The 21,591-nt window shown below is 41.6% G+C and overlaps 1 protein-coding gene across 2 annotated transcripts in view; it reads right to left on the bottom strand.

The window, feature by feature from the left end:
* The window catches only part of si:ch211-214e3.5 (zinc finger protein 518A), a 28,772-nt gene extending 7,181 nt beyond the window's left edge, over positions 1–21,591 (bottom strand). Inside the window, exons 1-2 of one of the 2 annotated variants that reach the window (XM_056576436.1) lie at positions 21,386–21,591; positions 21,140–21,245 (exon numbers count right to left, since the gene is read on the bottom strand). In XM_056576436.1, the coding sequence (XP_056432411.1) occupies positions 21,140–21,245; positions 21,386–21,436 (157 nt within the window). In that variant the 5' untranslated portion in view covers positions 21,437–21,591. The other variant, XM_056576437.1, reaches the window with a different exon arrangement.

Genomic DNA, 21,591 nt, shown 5'->3' with positions numbered 1-21,591 from the left:
TTCTGCAATACCAATCTCAGTGTCATGCAAAAACTTTCAGTTATGTCTCTTTAAGGCCCCCCCTCCCGAGTAGCCCAACCCAACTCTGTTGCGATTGGTTGAACACTTTGCAAACTTGTCGGCAAATCCCCCCCAAATTTCGCTACCATACTTGATGAAAATAAAGAAGATAAGGATGTCTGCATTGCCTTGGGAGAGTGGACTCTAAACTCTCCCCAGGCAATACAGACGTCCTGAATTTAAAGTTGTAAATCCAGGTCTGCTGTGCTTCCTTTGGACAGTTTTTATTTTATTTACCATCTATGTTAAAAAGAAGAAGGAATAATGCCTCAGATTTACATTTTTTTTTTTACGTTTTTATTTTATTTTATGTGGACACAAGCTATTTTTTTTCAAAATGTACTATGCTTAAAGGAAGCAGGATTATTGCCTAATTTTTCACTTTATTTTGTTTTTACACATTTTAAGATTTTATTCTAAGTCACATTTGTCTTATCTTTTTTGTTGTTGTTGATCCGAAAATGATCCGACCCGTGACTAAAAAACCGTGACACGATCCGAACGGTGAGTTTTGTGAAGCGTTGCACCCATATTTACTACCTAGCCGGGGTGTTCCTTCATGTTCAACCAATTTTACAATTACCACCGCCAGGAATAGACCTCTGAAGAATAAGTCCCGCCTCAGAGGCTCCGGTTCCATCGATCAAATGATTATGCGAAATAACATGGGGTTTTTGAATCGTAGACAAACTCTAGGTAACGAAGAAGTGAAAGCTGCTCACGTTTTGAACTACACCCTTTTTCCATCTAGATTCTACTTGGGTTTTGGATTGTCGGCGCCGTAAGTAGTAAACGATTATAAATGCTACTTTAACGGCACCGACAATCCAAAACCAAAGGAGACTATGCAACCAGGAGCCTTGGAGGCGGGACTTATTCTTTGGTGGTCTATTCCCCGAAATCCAAACGTAAAGTAACATGTATAGAAAAACAGCGCTACGGTGGTGCTGTATTAAAAGAAACACACAGCTCAACAGAAGCTTATGTAACATACATTTCCAGAAAACCGAATAACCATAGACTTCTGCAATTGCTAAGTGGTATAAAAGGAACATCTCCACACACACACACCACAGACACACACACACCGTCCGGGTAAAGAACACTGACAGATCTTCAACCTGAAAACACCTTCAAAAACTTGAAAAACATCAACAGGAGAACTGTGTAGTCTACACCAGCTCGCCCAATACATAGATTAATCAAATCTAACAAACAACTGGTCCAGAGCTTGAAATGCACTATTTTTTGTTTATTCATGTTGATTTTGATTTGATTTATTTGGAATTGCTTTTGACAACATGAAGGGTTGCAGTGCAATGCAAACGTTTTGTTTGACACCAACTTTCACCAAAGGAGGGATATCCTACTTTTAGTTAAAGAACAGCGATTGTGCTTAACAACCATTACAGACCGCTCCAAATGCTCAACAATCCATCATAATCCCCTCATCTGTGAACTGCCATTCGCTACACTATTTAAAATAAATGCAACCCCAATATTATTAAACCCTCTAAATACATAGGATTCTTTGGTGAAAGGATGGAGCTTGGCATCACTGGCTCTACGAGGCTGATCCAGCAGTGTTTTTCAGCCTCCCGATTCTTACTGGAAAATGTTGCATAATCATGTCGTAACTAGGGATGGGGATCATTAATATTTATTGATATCGATACCATTTTCGATACTCCTTAACGATCCGAGTCTTTATCGATACTTTTCTATTAATTGGTGGAAATACGACACGTTTTTAGTAGTGGTGCAACGGTTCACGGGTTTCCCGTGATCCGTACGGATCAACCATCACGGTTCGGGACGCAAGTGATCCGCGGATCGGCTGATAAAAAAAGAAAGTTGTGCGTTGACGTGATCAGCGCATGTTTAGAGGACAATTCCGGTATTAACAACGTCATCAAGTATCGTGGCGAAAAACAGTTTCTGTTCTGTTTTATTTGGCGTTCCGTAAATCCCATTGAAACGTAAACCGGAACCGGACGTGTTTAGGTTTGGTTGTAGTCTTTTCACTCGGTTCGCCGTATCGACAGTAGGGCTAGAACCGAGCGAAAAGACTACAACCAACCCCCCTTGCAATGAGTCTCCCAACCGAAATCAATGGATTTACAAAATGCCAAATAAAACACCACAGAAACTGTATTTCGCTACCAAACTAAAAAAAAAGAAGATAAGGATGTCTGCATTGCCTTGGGAGAGTGTAGGCTCTAAACTCTCCTCAGGCAATGCAGACATCCTGAATTGTAAATCCAGGGTTAGGGATTATTTACTATCCTATCCATGTTAAAAAGAAGAAGGAATAATGCCTCAGATTGCACATTTTTTAAATATTGACCATGCTTAAAGGAAGCTACCTAAGGATTATTACCTAATTTTTCACTTTATTTTGTTTTTACATTTGTATTGTTATCTTTATTGTTCATCCGAAATTGATCCGACCCGTGACTCAAAAACCGTGACCCGATCCGAACCGTGAGCTTTGTGATCCGTTGCACCCCTAGTTTTTAGTGATGAGGAAAATATTTCGGAAATAAATAATTATATTTTAAATTAAATATGTAATTCTTAATAAATATTGACATCAGTAGTTTTAATTATACATACTAAAATGATTAGAGCACTATACAACTGTATTAGTAATACAGAAACATGAGTAATACATTATTCATGTTTCTCACCAAAAACTCGACCGTTTCTTTATCTTACATTTGAACGCATCATGATAACATAACAGTCGTTTAACTGAGCCAACCTCAACACATCACGCAGAACGTCTGCTTTAAATGCCGCGACTCGAGGGACACAACATTACGTTACAGGACCTACAGGACATTCTTTTTTTTATAAATGAGCGACGGGACTCGATAGTGGTTTCGATAAGCCTAAACGTTAATGATTTTCGATTTTGAAAAAAGTGGAACCGCCTGATGTAGAAGGGCCTTTACTCTAGACCCTCGGTTCTCAAAGTGGGGTCCCCGGACCCCCGGGGGTCCGCGGCGCGTTGCCAGGGGGTCCGTGAAGAGCTTGTTGTTAATAAATAAACATACCGGTATTTATGGAAAAAAATTTTGGGCCGGTCGTCATTACTCCCGTCGGCGTAACGTTAAACCAATGAACACTCGGCTTTTACATTACGTCAAACTCCCTCAGGCTTTACCTTCACATCTCGCACCTAAATAACTAAATAAAAGCCAATTAAACAGGCGCATTGTGTTCAGCCCTCCCCCTGCTTTAATTTTCGGCCAATAGTAACTGTTAAAATTGCGTCAACCTGTCAACCCATGCTCGAGTCTGCCCTGCATTCACACCAAAAGATGCAAAAAGATGCCGCGCAGCACGATCCCATTCAAAGTGAATGTAGAGACGCGTTGCAGGTTTGCTGCCGGACCACTTGCAAAAGCAAGCAAAATTTGATTTGCGGCGCGGCAAGATTTGATTTGCAGCGCAGCACGCCCGTGCCCGCAATGCAGGCGCGTTCACGTATTTTGCGGCGCGTCAAATGCTGCTTGAGTTGAAATATTTAAACTTTTCGGCAGCAAACGCGTGATGACAGCCAATCAGCGTTCAACAGCGTTGCCAAAGCTGTGTTTTGCGTCCCCTTCAAAGCTTCATCCATATATGCATGGCATGCCGAGCAGGCGATTTGTTACGATGGACCATTGGTAACAGTAGGTAACGTGTTTACGTGGGTGAATAATTTAACTGTTTTGCACCACTTTACTATCTCTCTTGTAAACCAATCCTTGCTGGTATTTGGAAATAAACATGTCCTCTGCCGTTGTCCCATATGGCAACATTGGGCAATGTTGCCGTGTCATGTTTTTGCTGGTTTTGTTTGGGTTTGGGGTGTGTGTGTGTGTGTGTGTGTGTGTGTGTGTAAAAAAAGTAAAATCTATTTACATTAGGGCTTCGTGATTCGAATATAATTCGAATATCAAAAAATAAATCAAAATTCGAACGAATATTAGGCAGCCCTTAATATTCAAACCTGTTATGGGCAGGCCAAGAGGGAGAGACGTCGGAGAAACCCCACGCAGTCTATTCATAATATTGTAATGACCACGGAAGAGGCAGTGAATGAAGTATTGATTAGACAGCGATTTATTAGAAACATAATAAACCGTTGGAACACGCAAGACCGGTAACCATAGCAACGCCGGTAAACAACAAACTCGCAAAGCCCAATCCAGGGCTGAATCCGAATACTCATACTTATAGTATGCATTTTGTAGTACGCCACAAATATAGCGCGTCCGAATGCTCAGTGTGCATTGTGTAGTACGGAAAACGTTTCCGAATACGTACTACCGCCACAGTATACAACGGTAGGTCACTACGTTACCAGACTACGAGTCTGGTAACGAACGAAGAAGAGATGACCCGACACTACCAACAGCGGCTTAGAAAGACGTCATAGAAAGCGGCGAAAAACGAGACATTAAAAAGAGTAAAAAAGTAAAGTAAGTAATTAAGTAAAAAGAGACATTTTTAATTTAATAGCAACGATGACAAGACGGAAAACAGGTAACTTATCAAGGTAATTTTGCCGGCATCTGAGGGGAGACACGTCATCTCCAAACATCCGGTGGAGTTTCGGCGGTGTTCGGAAGCGTTCAGAGGCGTTCTACGCATAGCTGTAGACCGTTCTAGGCGTTCTACACATAGCTGTAGGCCGTCAAGTAGTAGACACTGAACATAAATAGTATGTACTAAGTATTCGGATTCAGCCCAGGTATTACTGAAGGCATTTAATGGTCAAAATAATAAATAAATGAGTTCAAAAGCATCTAACAGAAAAAATAGACATGAGCCTATATGATTATATTTGTGTTGCGGTTATTAGGGGGTCCTTGAAATAATTTCTGCCCTATGGGGGGGTCCCCGGCCCCATATAGTTTGAGAACCCCTGCTCTAGACAATAGTTTGTTTGATCAAAATAATTCACCATCAGACGGAGCTCCACATACACACCCAGGGCTGTACAGTGCGACAGTTTTGATCGCATTTGCTATTGAAATATTTAGCGTGCGAAGATAAATACAAGTCCACTCGCACCGGTGCGAAAGGGTGAGAAGGACCCGTGCCGAAAAAAATACGTCTTTCTGTACGGCTTTCAATGGCACCACTAAGCGCGAGTGTGTGGGAGCATGATGTTGGGAAAATGTATTTTGAGTTATAGGCTCGCCAGTTCCGCTCGACTAATAAAAAACTACATTTACCGAACATTTGCACGTTGAGGAAGAAGCTTTGTAACGGTCGCGGGAAATTCCCTTTTTAAGCAAAACCGAAAAATTAAAAAGGTATTTCCCTGTATTCGGAAGTTCTTCTTCATCAAATAAAGATGGAAACTTGGAAAAAAATCCACGTATGGAAGAGATTGACTCGGCGACCACAAGCACGGAACCTTCGGAAGAAGCCGACTCCATCCATGACTCCGTCTCGGACAACGGGAAAACGTACAGGTTTAACCCCCAGTGGTTAAAAACATTAAATTGCCTGGTCTACGACCAATCCAAGAAGTCTATGTTTTGTAAATATTGCCTCGAGGTAGGGGAAAGGACATCAGAGGTTAATAAATAAGTGTTTGTTAAATTTGCAATTACTTAATTTTGTTGAATGTGTTCACCACTTCTGTCTGTTGATGTTTTAAAAGAGGCTCTCGTAGTCACTTTACTATTTAATATGTTCATTGTTACTTTACTGTTGTTAAATTTGTTCATATAGTGTTACTTTTGTATATACGTCCTATTCTGTTCATATAGTATTTTTATTTTTTTGACTGTAGTATGTGTGCTACCAAAATTATTTTTGTGCTACTGAATTTTTTCGCTTGCTAGCACCAGTGCTACCATTTTACAAAGTATGCGTACAGCCCTGACACCGTAGCATCGCTTTTAACTCTGTCACGGACGTGAACATCAACATAACCGGCAGTCAAGAACGTGCTCCATATACCCTGATATAACGGCCCAGCCTAGTCTTTATGAAAAAAATTCACAGTGAATGACAATAACGTTTCGATATTATTTTTATTCCTCGTTGTAAGAAACCGGAGCAAAAAGTCTACTTCAAGCTCCGCTTTGAACCAGAGGTTGCGAAGCAAGGTTGGTTTAACTATTCAAGATGGCTGCGCCCAGTGTGACTTGAAGCATGAACTGTTTTCATTGTGCTTGGACGGCTTTGGTGGTTTAAATGGCAATTTCAATCACTCTTATTACTGCAATACCTTACTGCGCCCGTATCTCTGCCTATGGCCTATAGCCTACCTATTTTGGAGCGCCTGGTACTCTGCCAATGCTACCGCGACAAAAGCTTAGACCGAGCGAAATAAAACGCGTGGGCGAGGCGTCAGATCCGAGTCGGTTCGCAGAGAATACTAAAACGCACCAGCAATGTATGGAGTGACACGCTAATAGTCAATCATGTAACAGTATAAAGTTTGGTTGCGCCATCTCATTGTCTCGTGTTCACAGAAACAGCGTGCTATGGGATGTGAAAGATGAGTATCGCAACAAGCAAGGAAATAGTCGATAAAAATGGAAATGTCAGCTCGCCAGTATGGCAGTTCTTTGGATTTTACAAGTCAGACCGTAGTCAGACTAATGTTGTCTGTAAATTATGCAAGACTGTAGTCCCCACCAAGACTGGGAATGCAACAAACTTATTTTACCACCTTAGCCGCTCTCACCCTTTGGAGCACAGCCGTACCAAAAATACGGCCAACAACATCTGCAAATGCAACGCCGCAAAAGCAGCAGCAGACCACCATGGAGAGGTACTCGGCATCAGTGCCTTATGACAAAGCATCCAAACGCTACAAAGACATAACCCAGGCCGTGGCATATCACATAGCTAAGGATATGCTTCCGCTCTACCGTTGAGAAGCCCGGTGTTTCAGTTCAACTCGTGACCGTGTTAACTGGTGAGCAGCCGAATTCGTCGCTTGTTGTCGTTGCTACGCCAGCTGTTGGAAATCGGGACCAGACACGTAGCCGTCCTTGCGATTGCCTCTTTGATTTGTTTTTCAATAAAATGAATAGTTCAGATGTTACAGATGTAAAGGTTAAGTCAACCGCAGTTTTACTTGAATTTCTTCTATGAAATTGTATGTGATTCTCATCTATCCCAACGGTTTCCAGGTTTGCGCATGCATGCGTTCGACAAGTAGTATTGAAGCGACAGTTTCAGTGCGCCCGCTTGTCAGGACGCTGAGCCTCCTCTCTGCCCGCTCGCAGAGAGGGCAGAGATGCATTCTCCATTGAGAATGCATTATCAGGCCCGACAAACGCCTCCCGTGTGAAAAGCCCTTTATGGCACCTGAAGCTGATTCCTGCACTGGTTCGGGTGACCCACACAATTTGATAGAACGTCGTCGGTAGAGCTGGGACGATTAGTCGACGTAATCGACTTCAAAAATTCGTCGACATGAATAATTTGCGTCCACGCGTCGCCTCCCCCCCCCACCCCCGCCACTCTCACTCCAGTCGTGGCGGTAAATATGCACCAGAACGCTAGTCGCCAATCGTTTAAATTCATAACAATGGCGGCGGCAAGCAGTAGCGGGAGCACAGAGGCTGGTGGTATAAAACTCGGCCAAAAGCCGAGCTCCGAGGGTTTGTTTACCAGCGTTGCTATGGTGACCGGTCTTGCGTGTTCCAACGGTTTATTAGGTATCTAATAGAGCCCGACCGATATATCGGTAGGCCGATATTATCTGCCGATATTAGGCATTTTTCCAACTATTCGGTTTCGGCATTTATAATGGCCGATAAATGAATATAAAAAAAAAAAAAAAAAAAAAAAAGTTGGTCCACCAGAGGGCGCTCTAACGCCCAAACCCGCTGATTCAGCCAGAGTTAGGCAGAGTGAATGACGGAGATCGACGGAGATCATCGGTGTTGTTCATGTGTGCAAGTGTGTTCATGGTAAATTGGCAACTGTCACGAGACATACATTGCTTGAATAACAATTAAAAGAACATCCCCATCAATTCTCTAAAGTCGATAAGCATGACTTAATTCATGACTACCATGTCCAGTTTTGCTGTTGTTACGTGTTAGCTGAGAGTGAAAAGGATTTAAAGGATAACTACAAATAACCAATGTTGGGGAAATGTGTTTGTTTTGTTGCGCGTTTCTGGATTTTTTTTTATATATATATATATATATATATATATATATATATATATATATATATATATATATATATATATATATATATATATATATATATATATATATATATATATATATATATATATATCGGCCGATATATCGGCATATCGGATTTTTAAATCACAAAATATTCGTATCGGTATCGGCCTTAAAATTTCTATATCGGTCGGGCTCTAGTATCTAATAAGCTGTCTAATCACTTCATTCACTGCCTCTTCCGTGGTCCTTACAATATTATGAATAGACTTTGTCGGGTTCGGATTTTATACTCTGGTGAAAAGAGAACTTTTGTCATTATTATGTATTATGTTATGTAGTTCTAGTCTAGCTGTTGACTGTCGAAATTCCACGATCTAGCAACCAGTTCTAAGTAGTAAGAGAACTTTTGTCATGTTATGTAGTTCTAGTCTAGCTGTTGACTGTCGAAATTCCACGATCTATCAACAAGTTCTCAGTAGTAAACACACACTACAAGTTGACAATTTAAATTACATAAATCCTTTTCGAAGTTGGGTCTCTGAGGTGGCAGTGCATTATCTTTCAGTTTGCACAATGAGAGAGGGAGGAAGGAGTAGAACAGTATTTTTATATTTGGTATATTCCTCCTGCTTGACTTATTTTGTTCATTTGTTAGATACTACATATGGCATCAAAATGCGCTATTTTGCCGTTTGCACAATTTAAGTGCCGTGTTTGCACAATGTTATTGCACAAAAAAGTGGCATGTTAAAGAAATGTTTAATAAATGTTGATATTTGAACAACAAACGTTTTGATATCCATATTGTGTGAAAAGTTACATTGATGAAGTAATGTGAAGTAATCGGTAACTGAAAAAATAATCGTTAGATTAATGGTGAAACTAATCGTTAGATTACTCGACTAATCGAAAAAATAATCGCTAGAATAATCGTTTGAAAAATAATCGTTTGGGACAGCTCTAGTCGTCGGTCATTATTGAAAATAAGCCCCTTCAGGTCGGTGTCCTGTTCGCCCTGTCGGGGCTTATTTTCCCGATAATGACCGGCGTTCTTTACATTATCCCTTACATATCTGTTGTTAAAGCACAGCTATGCTTCGTTGAGCAAAAAAAAAAAGAAAACACTAAATAAATGGTTGATAGTGACGCGGAGTTAAAACTACACACTTTACCTGTTTTGTTCAAAATATCGTTATAATATCGCATATCGCCATTCGAACAGAAAATATCGAGATAGGGGTTTTGGTCCATATCGCCCAGCCCTACGCCCGCTCGGTAATCTCTAGGACCATCTCCCTCGACACATTAGCCACTCACATTCCATATCCTTCTTACACTCATTGGCCTGCTAAAGATTCCGGATTCATTGACGAGCCCCTTCCACGTTTAACGTGTAAAATATAAAAAGGGACACACATACTGGTCGCACATGCGCGAACAGATGGAAAATTTGGTCGCACACTAAAATTTTGGTCGCAAAATGCGACCATTTGGTCGCAGTTTGGAGCCCTTCCTAAATCCCATTGAGCATCTGTGGCAAGACTTAAAAATTGCTGTTCTGAGGCTCTCCATCCAATCAGGCTGAGCTGGAGCTATTTTGCAAAGAATTGGCAAAAAATGTCAGTGTCTAGATGTGCAAAGCTGGTACAGACATACCCCAAAAGACTTGCAGCTGTAATTGCAGCAAAAGATGGCTCTACTAAGTATTGACACAGGGGGGCTGAATGCAAATACAAACCACATTTTTCCGATTTTTATTTGCTTACAATTTTGAAAACGACCTATTATTTCCCTTCCACTTTACAATTATTTGCTACTTTGTGTTGGTCGATAACATAAAATCTCAATAAAGTTAAGTTTATGGTTGTAAGGTGGCAAAATGTGAAAAAGTTCAAGGGGTATGAATACTTTTTCAAGGCACTGTATCTTGAAGGTCACACGTTAGTTTGAGATGTCAGCGGACCCTTGGTGGGTTTATTGACCTTTGAACCCAGAGCAGGATTTTTTATGAAAGCCTTATATCTCAGCAATAAAAGGTGCCATCAAAATAAGTGTTTTGAACCTCTCTGGACATCTAGTTGTAGAGGGGGACAGCAATAGGTCATTGGGTTTAGAATTAGACAATGATTATATAGCCTTTGTTTGAAATGGAGGGGGAAGTAATATATCCATTTATTTGTTTTTGCACCGACTGATCGGCCGATATTGTCTTATTTTCCTTGATCGGACAACCCCAAAAGCGCCGATAATAAAGCTGATCAAGTGACGTAAATTATTTTTCTGCTATTTTTTCAGACAGGATCATGATCCACGATCTTATCATGATTCTTTTTCATGTTTTGCAAATTATAGTTTAACCAAACAAATGTCCTTATTTAAAAAAATATGGAGAACAGATTACCTGATTGGCCAGAAATCAGGCGGGAGTGCTCTTAAAGCAGTGGTGTCAAACTCATTTTAGCTCAGGGGCCACATGGAGGATAATCTATTCCCAAGTGGGCCGGACCGGTAAAAATATGGCATAATTATGTAAAATTAAACATGCTGTGAGCACACCAAACACAGGTTTCCCATTTACTTCCATGAATAAAAAGGACGATGACCATTTTTCTTGGAAAACTCTGCACTGTGTCCACTTTTCGTCTTTTTGACAGAGACATTTTGGGGCAATGAGAGTGCCAAAGCGCATAATGTTGGAAGTATAAGGCAGAACGACAAGGTAGCTCCTGGCTAGCTGCACTACCTGTTTATACTTGCTCCCTGCTAAGCCCCGGTATAAAGTTTGCTTGCTTAACATAATTGCTATTGCGACTTCTAGTGGACACATTAAGAACAGCAGTTTCTTTCATTGAAAAATAGCAGATCATTTTACGTTACATTCCAAAGCGACTTCCAGTTACACACAATTGTCCAGAAGTTCAATGTACAACAAATTAATCAGTGCCAGTCAATGCAAATCATGTAATGCTAGGAAGGATTTTAATAAAAAAATAAATAATTTTCTTTATAATTATTATTATTTATTTTTTTTACAATACTGTACTTCACAAAATCATCTTGCGGGCCGGATTAAACCCGTTCGCGGGCCTGATCCGGCCCGCGGGCCGTACGTTTGACACCCCTGTCTTAAAGCTTAATGGTCTCATATGAGGGCAGTCAACTAAAAACAGATATTCTTACATTTCAAGCATCAATACCTGATGTATAACAATGCCATTTTTAACAAATCACATAAATGATAGCCAACAGCCAATTCTAATAAGCCTACATCCGGTTCATAAGGCTTCGATAGGCTATTAACCATGGGTCAAATTAAATAATAATTGTTAAGATTTAGGTTGGATGAAATGACGGATCCAACATATAATAACAATTATTGTTAGGTTGAATCTTATGATAGATCTACAACTAAAGACTTTGATGTTGGGGAAAACACGGGATGCGCATGTTGACTATATTCATGCTAAGTATAAGTGATTCTTTTTTTTATAAGTGAATGGGACAAATGCGGACCAAGTCTAGCAGTGTTAACTGAAAACTGAAATGGATGGTGTTAAAGCGGGGCATAATGAGAAGGGACAGCTGGTCAGGTTCGAGCTGTTTACACAGCTAGACCCGAGTTTTGAATGACTCCGTCCCCGCTTTAGAACGCGCTTCAGTGTGGTCATGTCCGCCTTAGTTGACTAAGAAAAAACAAGAATATCTAGAGTCAGGGACTAAAGGTTGGGTATGGAATAGGGATGGGCATGATTAATCGACGATCGACTAATTGATCGTTAAGAATTTCGTCGATTACGTACATTTTTCATTGATTCTACTAAGGCAGTGTGCAATTAAACATTTGACCACACAGGGGCAATATTTAAATTTGCGGCTCCTCCCCCGCAATAAACATCCCGCTTTGAATGGTGAACTCTTGACGCCTAGCAGCTATAAAAAGCTATAAAAACTACAAAATGACTATTAATACAGGCTATGTGGAAAATGCGCCGACTTTGGCTCAGCCTGGCTCCGCCCTCTTCCGCTACGTAGCCAAGATGGCTGCCTTTGAGTACGAAAAGTGTACATCGCCACTAGGGCTGGGCGATATGGGCCAAAATGAATATCTCGATATTTTTTTACTATATCTCGATACACGATATCTCGATATATTTTGAATCTCCTCTAGAGCACATCATAAATGCTCGATTCAACCATGTCTGGCATAATGTTACGTCAGTAATAATTCTAGTATTACTGAAACATAAGTCTGCATGTAGATTACATGAAACAACATATTGTTTAAACTCATTAGTGCTTTCTATTGGAACAATTTAGAACTTGCACGTTAGAAAAGGAAAATCACAGCAAGTTAGATTTACCAACACAGCATTTATTCAAACCGTTAATTATTTATTAACAGTTTGAATAATAATTATATATATACACTGCCAGACGAAGGATCCAGTGCTATTCTTTTTCGAAACCAAATCCTCAGTTTCCATCCTTTTTTCTCTCTCTGGGTGTTCTCACTCACCGGTCGGAGGTACACACATCTACAGCAGCGCGCCTTCCAGACTACGTCACACACGCGCGTCCATGAGAATCTCGTGGACTCGCAATGGGCGGGGGGAGTGAGTGTGTTTAGAGAGCCACAGGAAAGAGGGAGAGAAGGGGACGCTGTGTGTTAAACAAACCTCGAGAAGCCCAATCCCTATGAGAGCTCCCCACGTTACGGCCATCAGGAGGCGCACAGAGCTTTTGGCCGTGATATTATATAAACAATTGTATTATATTATATATTATTATATATAGAGCCCCGGGAGTCGCAAACGGCAACAATCACTTTCTCCTCCGTGCCGCAGTTCACCCCGGACTACACTGCACCGAGTTTGACGGTTGAACGCTGGTTGGCTGTTACGTTACACATGTTCAACACGTGGCCACGCTGTTGAGCGCTGATTGGCAGATACGCGTCTCTACGTTCACTTTGTATGAGATCTTGTCGCCCCGTCGCGTGAAAGCACAACGAGTATGCCGGCGGCGGCAAAAAGAAACATTGCGTGCCAATTTATATTCGATGTTCGCGATAGGGGCATTTTATACATCCCCTGGAGAACATCTCGCGATGCATCGCATATATTCGATATATCGCCCAGCCCTAATCGCCACACACATTTTGCAATGTGACCGTTTTCAGTAGGGGTGCAATGGATCACAAAACTCACGGTTCGGATCGTGTCACGGTTTTTGAGTCACGGGTCGGATCATTTTCGGAACAACAACAACAATAAAGATAACAAGACAAATGTGACTTTAAATAAAATCTTCAAAGGTGTAAAAACACAATTAAATGAAAAATTAGGTAATAATCCTGCTTCCTTTAAGCATAGTCAATATTTTAAAAAATTGCAATCTGAGGCATTATTCCTTCTTCTTTTTAACATGAATAGTAAATAATCCCTAACAAAGGATTTACAATTCAGGATGTCTGCATTTCCTGGGGAGAGTTTAGAGTCAACACTCTCCCAAGGCAATGCAGACATCCTCATCTTCTTTTTTTTCATCAAATATGGTAGAGAAATACAGTTTCTGTCGTGTTTTATATGGCATTTTGTAAATCCATTGATTTCGGTTGGAAGACTCATTGCAAGTAGGGATGCACCGATCCGATATTTGTATCGGTATCGGTACCGATATTGAAGAAATTTCTAGATCGGGTATCGGTGACAAATGGGCCGATCCATATTTAAAAAATAAAAAAAATATATATATATATTTTTTACGTTTATGTACATACTTGAATCCTATTCCTACTACCTTGCTGCTTTGATAATTGAATTTCCCACGAAAATGTTCTCACGGGATTAATAAAAGTGTATCTATCTATCTATTGGCTGATCTATTCAGTTTCTATGCTGTGCGCTGTGAGTGACGTCATAAACAAGCAACCCGCCGTGCGGAGCCTACAGTGATTGCAAAATGGAGCGAGCAAAAGGATCTGCTATCTGGAGCTATTTCACTTTACCTAAGCCAGCAAGCTCCACGGCTACATGCAACATGAAATGTTTAAGTCAAGTCTCATGATCCCAGTCTTTTCCCCTCAATGAAACTTAGTTTGTAGCCATAATTTCGCGCTGTTTTTCTATATCGGTATCGGATCGGTATCGGCCGATACTAAACCTCAGATATCGGTATCGGTATCGGAGGTGAAAAAAGCGGATCGGTGCATCCCTAATTGCAAGGGAGGTTGGTTGTAGTCTTTTTGCACGGCTCTAGCCCTACTGTTGATACGGAGAACCGAGCGAAAAGACTACAACCAAACATAAACATGTCTGCTTCCGGTTCCGGTTTCAATAGGATTTACGGAACGCCAAATAAAAACACAACAGAAACTGTATTTCGCTACGATACTTGATGATGTTGTTAATACCGGAATTGTCCTTTAAACATGCGCTGATCACGTGAACGCATAACTTTTTTTTTTTTTATCAGCCGATCACTTGCGTCCCGAACCGTTAGGGTTGATCCGTACGGATCACGGGAAACCCGTGAACCGTTGCACCACTAGTTTTCAGTACACTTATTTTCGCCCGATCTGAATTGGAACGCCCTACGCACTCAAACTTAGGCTAGTAAGTACGGATAGCATGGATATTGGAACACGGTGATGTACTCATGAAGCGAACGAGGCCACGGCGAAGTCTGGTGTGGGACCATTATGATTTAAAAAATGACTTCTTGGGGAGCACTATAGGCCTAACACTCAAGGCGAGGTTAGCAATGAAGCAGAAATAAAGAACTTTCTGAGCCCCTGGATTGTGGAAAGTTGTTCCCCCGCCTTGCCAAGTTAGCACAGCGGTATTTGTGCATCACGGTAGGGCTGGGCGATATGGGCCAAAATGAATATCTCGATATTTTTTTACTATATCTCGATACACGATATATATCTCAATATATTTTGAATCTCCTCTAGAGCACATCATAAATGCTCGATTCAACCATGTCTGGCATAATGTTACGTCAGTAATAATTCTAGTATTACTGAAACATAAGTCTGCATGTAGATTACATGAAACAACATATTGTTTAAACTCATCAGTGCTTTCTATTGGAACAATTTAGAACTTGCACATAAGAAAAGGAAAATCACAGCAAGTTAGATTTACCAACACAGCATTTATTCAAACCGTTAATTATTTATTAACAGTTTGAATAATAATTATTATATATACACTGCCAGACGAAGGATCCAGTGCAAATCCTCAGTTTCCATCCTTTTTTCTCTTTCTGGCTGTTCTCACTCAACGGTCGGAGGTACACGCACCTACAGCAGCGCGCCTTCCAGACTACGTCACACACGCGCGTCCATGAGAATCTCGTGGACTCGCAATGGGCGGGGGGAGTGAGTTTAGAGAGCCACCGGAAATAGCGAGAGAAGGGAATGCGTTAAAAAAACCCGAGAAGCCCAATCCCTATGAGAGCTCCCCACGCTACGGCCATCAGGATGCGCACAGAGCTTTTATCCGTGATATTATATAACCAATTATATTATATTATATTATATATTATTATATATAGAGCTCCGGGAGTCGCAAACGGCAACAATCACTTTCTCCTCCGTGCTGCAGTTCACCCCGGACTGCACTGCACCGAGTTTGACGGTTGAACGCTGGTTGGCTGTTACGTTACACATGTCACTCAGTGGCCACGCTGTTGAACGCTGATTGGCAGATACGCGTCTCTACGTTCACTTTGTATGAGATCTTGTCGCCCCGTCGCGTGAAAGCACAACGAGTATGCCGGCGGCGGCAAAAAGAAACATTGCGTCCCAATTTATATTCGATGTTCGCGATATGGGCATTTTATACATCCCCTGGAGAACATCTCGCGATACATCGCATATATTCGATATATCGCCCAGCCCTACATCACGGCAACGTCGGTCCCCTCAGAGCCTGTGTTTTCGGCGGCTGGACTGACGGTCACCAGGCTGCGGTCGCGACATACTCATCTTTCTGAACAAAAATCCGTAGACTGGCTGGTTAACCTGCGGTAGCTACTGGAGTTAGTTAACTCGATAATGGCTCGCTCTCGCGCATCTGTGTTCGCTCGTGCATGATTGCGCGTCCATGTAATTGGAATGGGTGGAGTCATAGTCAGCGTTTAAGGAGAGCGGGTAGGACCGGGTAGGCTGGCGATTCGCAAATCCCATACCCAACCTTTAATTAACGCCACCCACTCGCGCTGGTGAAAACGATTCACTACATTGGCAGGACCTACTCCGTAGGGCATCAGGTATTTCTATAGCACACTGAAAGGCATCATTCAGTGTTACGACCCACGGAAACTTTGTGATAGTTTATTTAGTACCATTGTTGTGTATGAACATTATGACAAATGTTATTAAATGCGCTTGACACTGTTGCGTTATATTACAATTCTTCAAGAAGCTTAACACTCAATGGACATGGATACCAAAAATAAACTACCGCTCAGCTGGAGCATCACCATCCACACAAACCGTTGCATGATACTATAGGTGTCCAGGGAGCCCAACCCTTATTGAAGCCAATAACCCTTATTGATCAAGCGCGATTTAAAATTTTACTGAGAAAACAACTTTTAATGTATAAGCCATAGAACTAATAGAATGTGACCTTTCGCACAACAAACAATCATAATCGCCTGATATACGCCCTATACACTTGATTGTGATCAGCCGATACAACTTGAAATTTGCCAATGACGTACCTCAAAAACAATCGTGCACACATGCCATCACTTAGACCATTTTTTTCAAGCTTAAACATGATTCATCTTGAATCACAATAAAGATAGGCTTTACTTAACCATGGAAATCTTGGTTATATGATGCAATAACCAGCCTGCATCTCACCTGGCTTCATTCTCCCTGTGTTTATTTATTTTATGTAGGTTGGCAAAAAGTAGCAAACACAGACTTTTCATTATTCGCACATCTCCACGTTATGCAAACTACTGAAGTACTTGATGGGACATAATAAGGCAGCTCCGCACTAATCCCCGCTGCTTCATTTGAAGCTAACTTCTCACTTGAATGGAAGATGAGGGAACGTGATGCGTCCTTTGCAGGTTAGTATTTAAATTGTAGTTTTGGCCCCATTTATTCACCCAATCATGTCCAAATTGTTAACGCGTGTGCAACACTGATTAAACCCTAATAAATAATGAATGTAACCAGAGGCCATGGCCGACTTGATTGACTACTTAATGTCATAATACGAGACTCACATAGGCCACATTGCCCTATTTGCAACGCTGTTGTATATCTGTATATTAGTCTTGGGCAACATCACAGGAAGCAAAATGTAGGCTGCAAATGCAAGCATCTCCCATGTAACGTTAGCCTAAACACTTTCCTCAGTGCGCTACTTAGTGAGTGATTCCAATAAACAGTATTCCGACAGATGCCATCTCCTTTGTGAGTGATCAGAAAATTAGTTGATGTTCCTTTACGTCTCAACTTATAGAAACGGTCCCGTGTAGAAGAAAACCGTGTAGTTCCAATCTTAAATAGTCTAAACTAAACTCTGTAGTGCTTGCAGTCATCTTTACTTAAAAGGAAAACACACAAACACATTCTTTCGGCTCAACAATAAGACTTGCATAACAGCAACAAACCCCCTAAAATAAGAAATTGCGAGAAAGATCCTATTAATTTATATTTCACTTTAAAAAGATTTTATGATCTGTATCAGGTTGGCTGATCACATTAAACAGATCGGTGAACGGGAATGGCCTAAAAAACGTGATTGTTGCATCCCTATTCACAATCTAATATCGTCATAGAGCACACCCTTACATAACACACTTGGAGTGTTCTATATAGGAGGGGCACTCGTTATGACCCAAGGCAACTTTGCGATACTTTTTTAGTGCCAGTGCCATACAGAGCAGCTTAAAGGTCCCATGGCATGTGACTTTATGGACGCTTTAATATAGATATTAGTAGGCCCCAAACAGTATTTGAAGACGTTCCCGAAATTCAGCCGTGGTGCAGAATTACAGCCTCGCTTGAGCCCCGCTCAAGCGAAACATTCGCGGCCAATAATCCCTTTCTCCTCCATGTCGTGGTTCATGTACTTCAGGGAGTCAAAGCCAAAGTTCCTTTACCCCCCCAATTCATTCTCAACCATGGCTGAGATAAATCCCACTACGAGTCTTGTTGTGGAAATACCAGAGACGAGAGTCTGACGTGTTATGCGCCATAACACCAACAGCAGAACGGTTATCCAAATAACAAGGAAGTGTACAACACTAGCGTTACAGTCCTGGAGCTCTATATCTAAATAATATCTTATCTATATCATAAAATACATATTATCACGGCTAAAAGCTGTGTGTGCCTCCAAACGATATTATGAATCGCAAACGACATCGTGGGGTTCTCCGACGTCTCTGGTTCTTCCACTTTCACATCAATCTGAAATAGACTGAACCGCGCACTAGGGCTGCACAATATATCGAATTTTTAAAAATTTACATTTTAAATTATTATTATTATTATTTTTTAATTTAAATTGTAAATTTTAAATAATGCATCCGCAAAAAAAAGAAAACGAAAAAAGAAACAAGCCCCGCCCATGCAGTAAACGCTCTACCTCCGCTGCAAAGCAAACCAAGCGCTCCCTGTACACCTGTCTGCGACTGCGTGAGTCCGGCGCGAAGCGTGAAAAGGGGGGGGGGGGGCGTGGCCTGGCGGCAATTTGCCGCTGAGCACAGTGTGTGGCTCCTACCACAAGGGGGTGGTAGAAATTCGAAATAATTTTTTTTCAATGAATAATCGTGGTAAATAATCGTGATAATCATTTTGGCAATAATCGTGCAGCCCTACCGCGCACTGCCTGCTGCCCGCTGTTGGGCGGTGGTGCTTCGCGGCGGTGGTGCCTCGCGGCAACCGGCGGCAGGCAGCATGTTGCCGTTCATGTACTTCAGGGAGTCAAAGCCAAAGTTCCTTTCCCCCAATTCCTTCTCAACCATGGCTGAGAAAACCCGAACTACAGTCTCGTTGTGGAAATACAAGAGACGTCAAAGAACCGACGTGTTATGCGCCATTACACCAACAGCAAACACTTGCGTTACAGTGCGTGTGATCACACACACAGGTGGCGCTCGCACGGTCGCGTCTCATTGGCGGGCCAAATTCTCTGGGCGGGCTAGGCAGAGAAAGGGGAGGAGCTTAGATCCTTTATGACAAATCAGCGCGCTTGAACCTCAGTTTTTTCAAAGACGAGCAGAACCCCTAGTGCTCGTTTTACAAATGCAAATATTAGCCACTGGGGGACCATAGGCAGGCTAGGGGAACTCATTTTTATGTTAACCTAATGAGACTGGTTACTTTAATTTTTCTTATACGCCCGTCCACATAATAATCTAGGGCCCTATGATATCACAGAAATGCGGTCTAAGAGTTGATCCAAAGCCATCGGCTCAGTAATCCTAGTAGTTGTATTATTTTTTACAACAGTTAAAATTAAAAATTAAAAGCATTTATAAAAACGTGATTAATTGTAAGCATTAATTGTCTCTAGTGACTGAACATATTGACAGTATGTATTGTTCACAATACTATTTTTGCGTCACGTGATTGGCTCCTACAATCTGCACAATTTTTAATTGACAGGCTAGTCAATGATTGCATTCTAGGGGCATTCCGGCCAGCTGTGGATAATGCCAGGTCCACCGACGCTTTCCTAATATCTATACATAAAAATATGCATCACTCCGGTTTCTGAAGTCACTAGCATCCACTGGTCTAGAAACTATCGAATACAATCTGTGATAGGGTCCTTGAGTCCAAAATAGTTAACCTATCTTTTAACAGGTTAATGTAACATTTACCATGTTGAAACATGGTAACACGTGTTAAATGTGTTGCCATGTTTGGTTACATTACATATAAATAAGCCTGGTTCCAAATTGATCTAATAAAGCAATATTTCCATGAAGGCAGATATTTGTGTCTATAATTCAATATGCCTATTTCATAGTAAATTACAGCTACACAATCAATGCTTGCATTGACCATCTGAAAATAGGCTTATCAATGAAAATAACAAACTCTCAAATCAAATAACTGTTGGGAATAAAATAAGTTGATTGGCAATCGCATAACAGCAAACTAATCCTCAATATGGCTACCCTGCAAACCCTCAAGACTTGAGGCAGCCATGTTTGAGTTGAAAATGGCTGCCGGAACATCATGACTACTCTCCATCAGCTGGTTGCCGAATACATGACTTGAATGAAGTGAATATCACTTTCAAACATCGGGTTGTGATCAAACTACCATCTCCTTTTTTAGCACATCACATTGGTGAATTGTGGTGACTTGATGCGAATATGAATAAACATATACATGGCTGCTTGTAACCTTTCAACCAAGGAAGTCTTGAGAAAAGACTGAGTTTATAGAGGAGTTGCAGCCGTTCCTCCTCACTAAATAAAGTCACGAGACGAGACACAATATGAACATTACAACCATCACAGGAGACGCGAGGGCACATGTTATTTGTCCCAAATGCGCACGACAATAATGGAATTGCTATGCCATATACGAGCTCATAATAGTGTAATAAGTTTGTGAAACACAGAAGAGCCCGACTATTGCACGGATGAAAAGTCAAACGGCGCGAAAAGCAGACAAAGCGTACTAAAGTACTTCGAAGGGTTTTCTCCGTGTAGTTAAAGGATATTAACGGTACTTCGCCACAGTTCAGTGTCTACACCACAGTTAAGCACTCATATGACAACAAAACAAACCTCCACCTCCTCGAACATACACCACCAACACCGTCCTCCCGGTCCCCGTCCGCCGCACATTAAACTGTATTCCTCAACCCGCTGTGTGTGTTACGAAGCAGCGGGTTTCGCCGTGATAAACAAGCGGTTACCTTTCTTTTCCTCCTCACTTTCGCAGGTCAACGATCGCGGCCATGACAGTCTCATCCGGGTACTGCTCCGGTCCGCCACTACGAGGCTCACACTGGGTTCAGGAAACTGGATGCAGAATAAGCAATTAAAACCATTCCAAAGTACTACGTAGGTGGCCTTTTCTTCGGGAAAAGACCCAACGTAACAGGGAAAACGAAATATTTCCGTGATTAGGACGGCGTCGCTAGTGGCTGTGTAGGACCTACGTCACGGTGGGCAGCGGGCGGGAGGCTGTGAGTCATGGGCTGGGACGCCATTTCCTACATCCTTCAACCCTACAAGCTCAGACCATTGTTTTGGCTGGATGATCTGCAGGGCAACGAGACAACTGAGCAAGAATGTCTTTTTAAATCATTCATGGGAGCTGGGGGTATAAACAGTTCTTAAGCTACTCGGGCCTCTCACATGAAAA

Source organism: Gadus chalcogrammus, chromosome 18, assembly GCF_026213295.1.
Source record: "Gadus chalcogrammus isolate NIFS_2021 chromosome 18, NIFS_Gcha_1.0, whole genome shotgun sequence".
In the NCBI taxonomy this organism is placed as follows: Eukaryota; Metazoa; Chordata; class Actinopteri; order Gadiformes; family Gadidae; genus Gadus; species Gadus chalcogrammus.
Note: the sequence above shows the minus strand (reverse complement) of the source record. Positions and strands in the feature narration are given on the sequence as shown.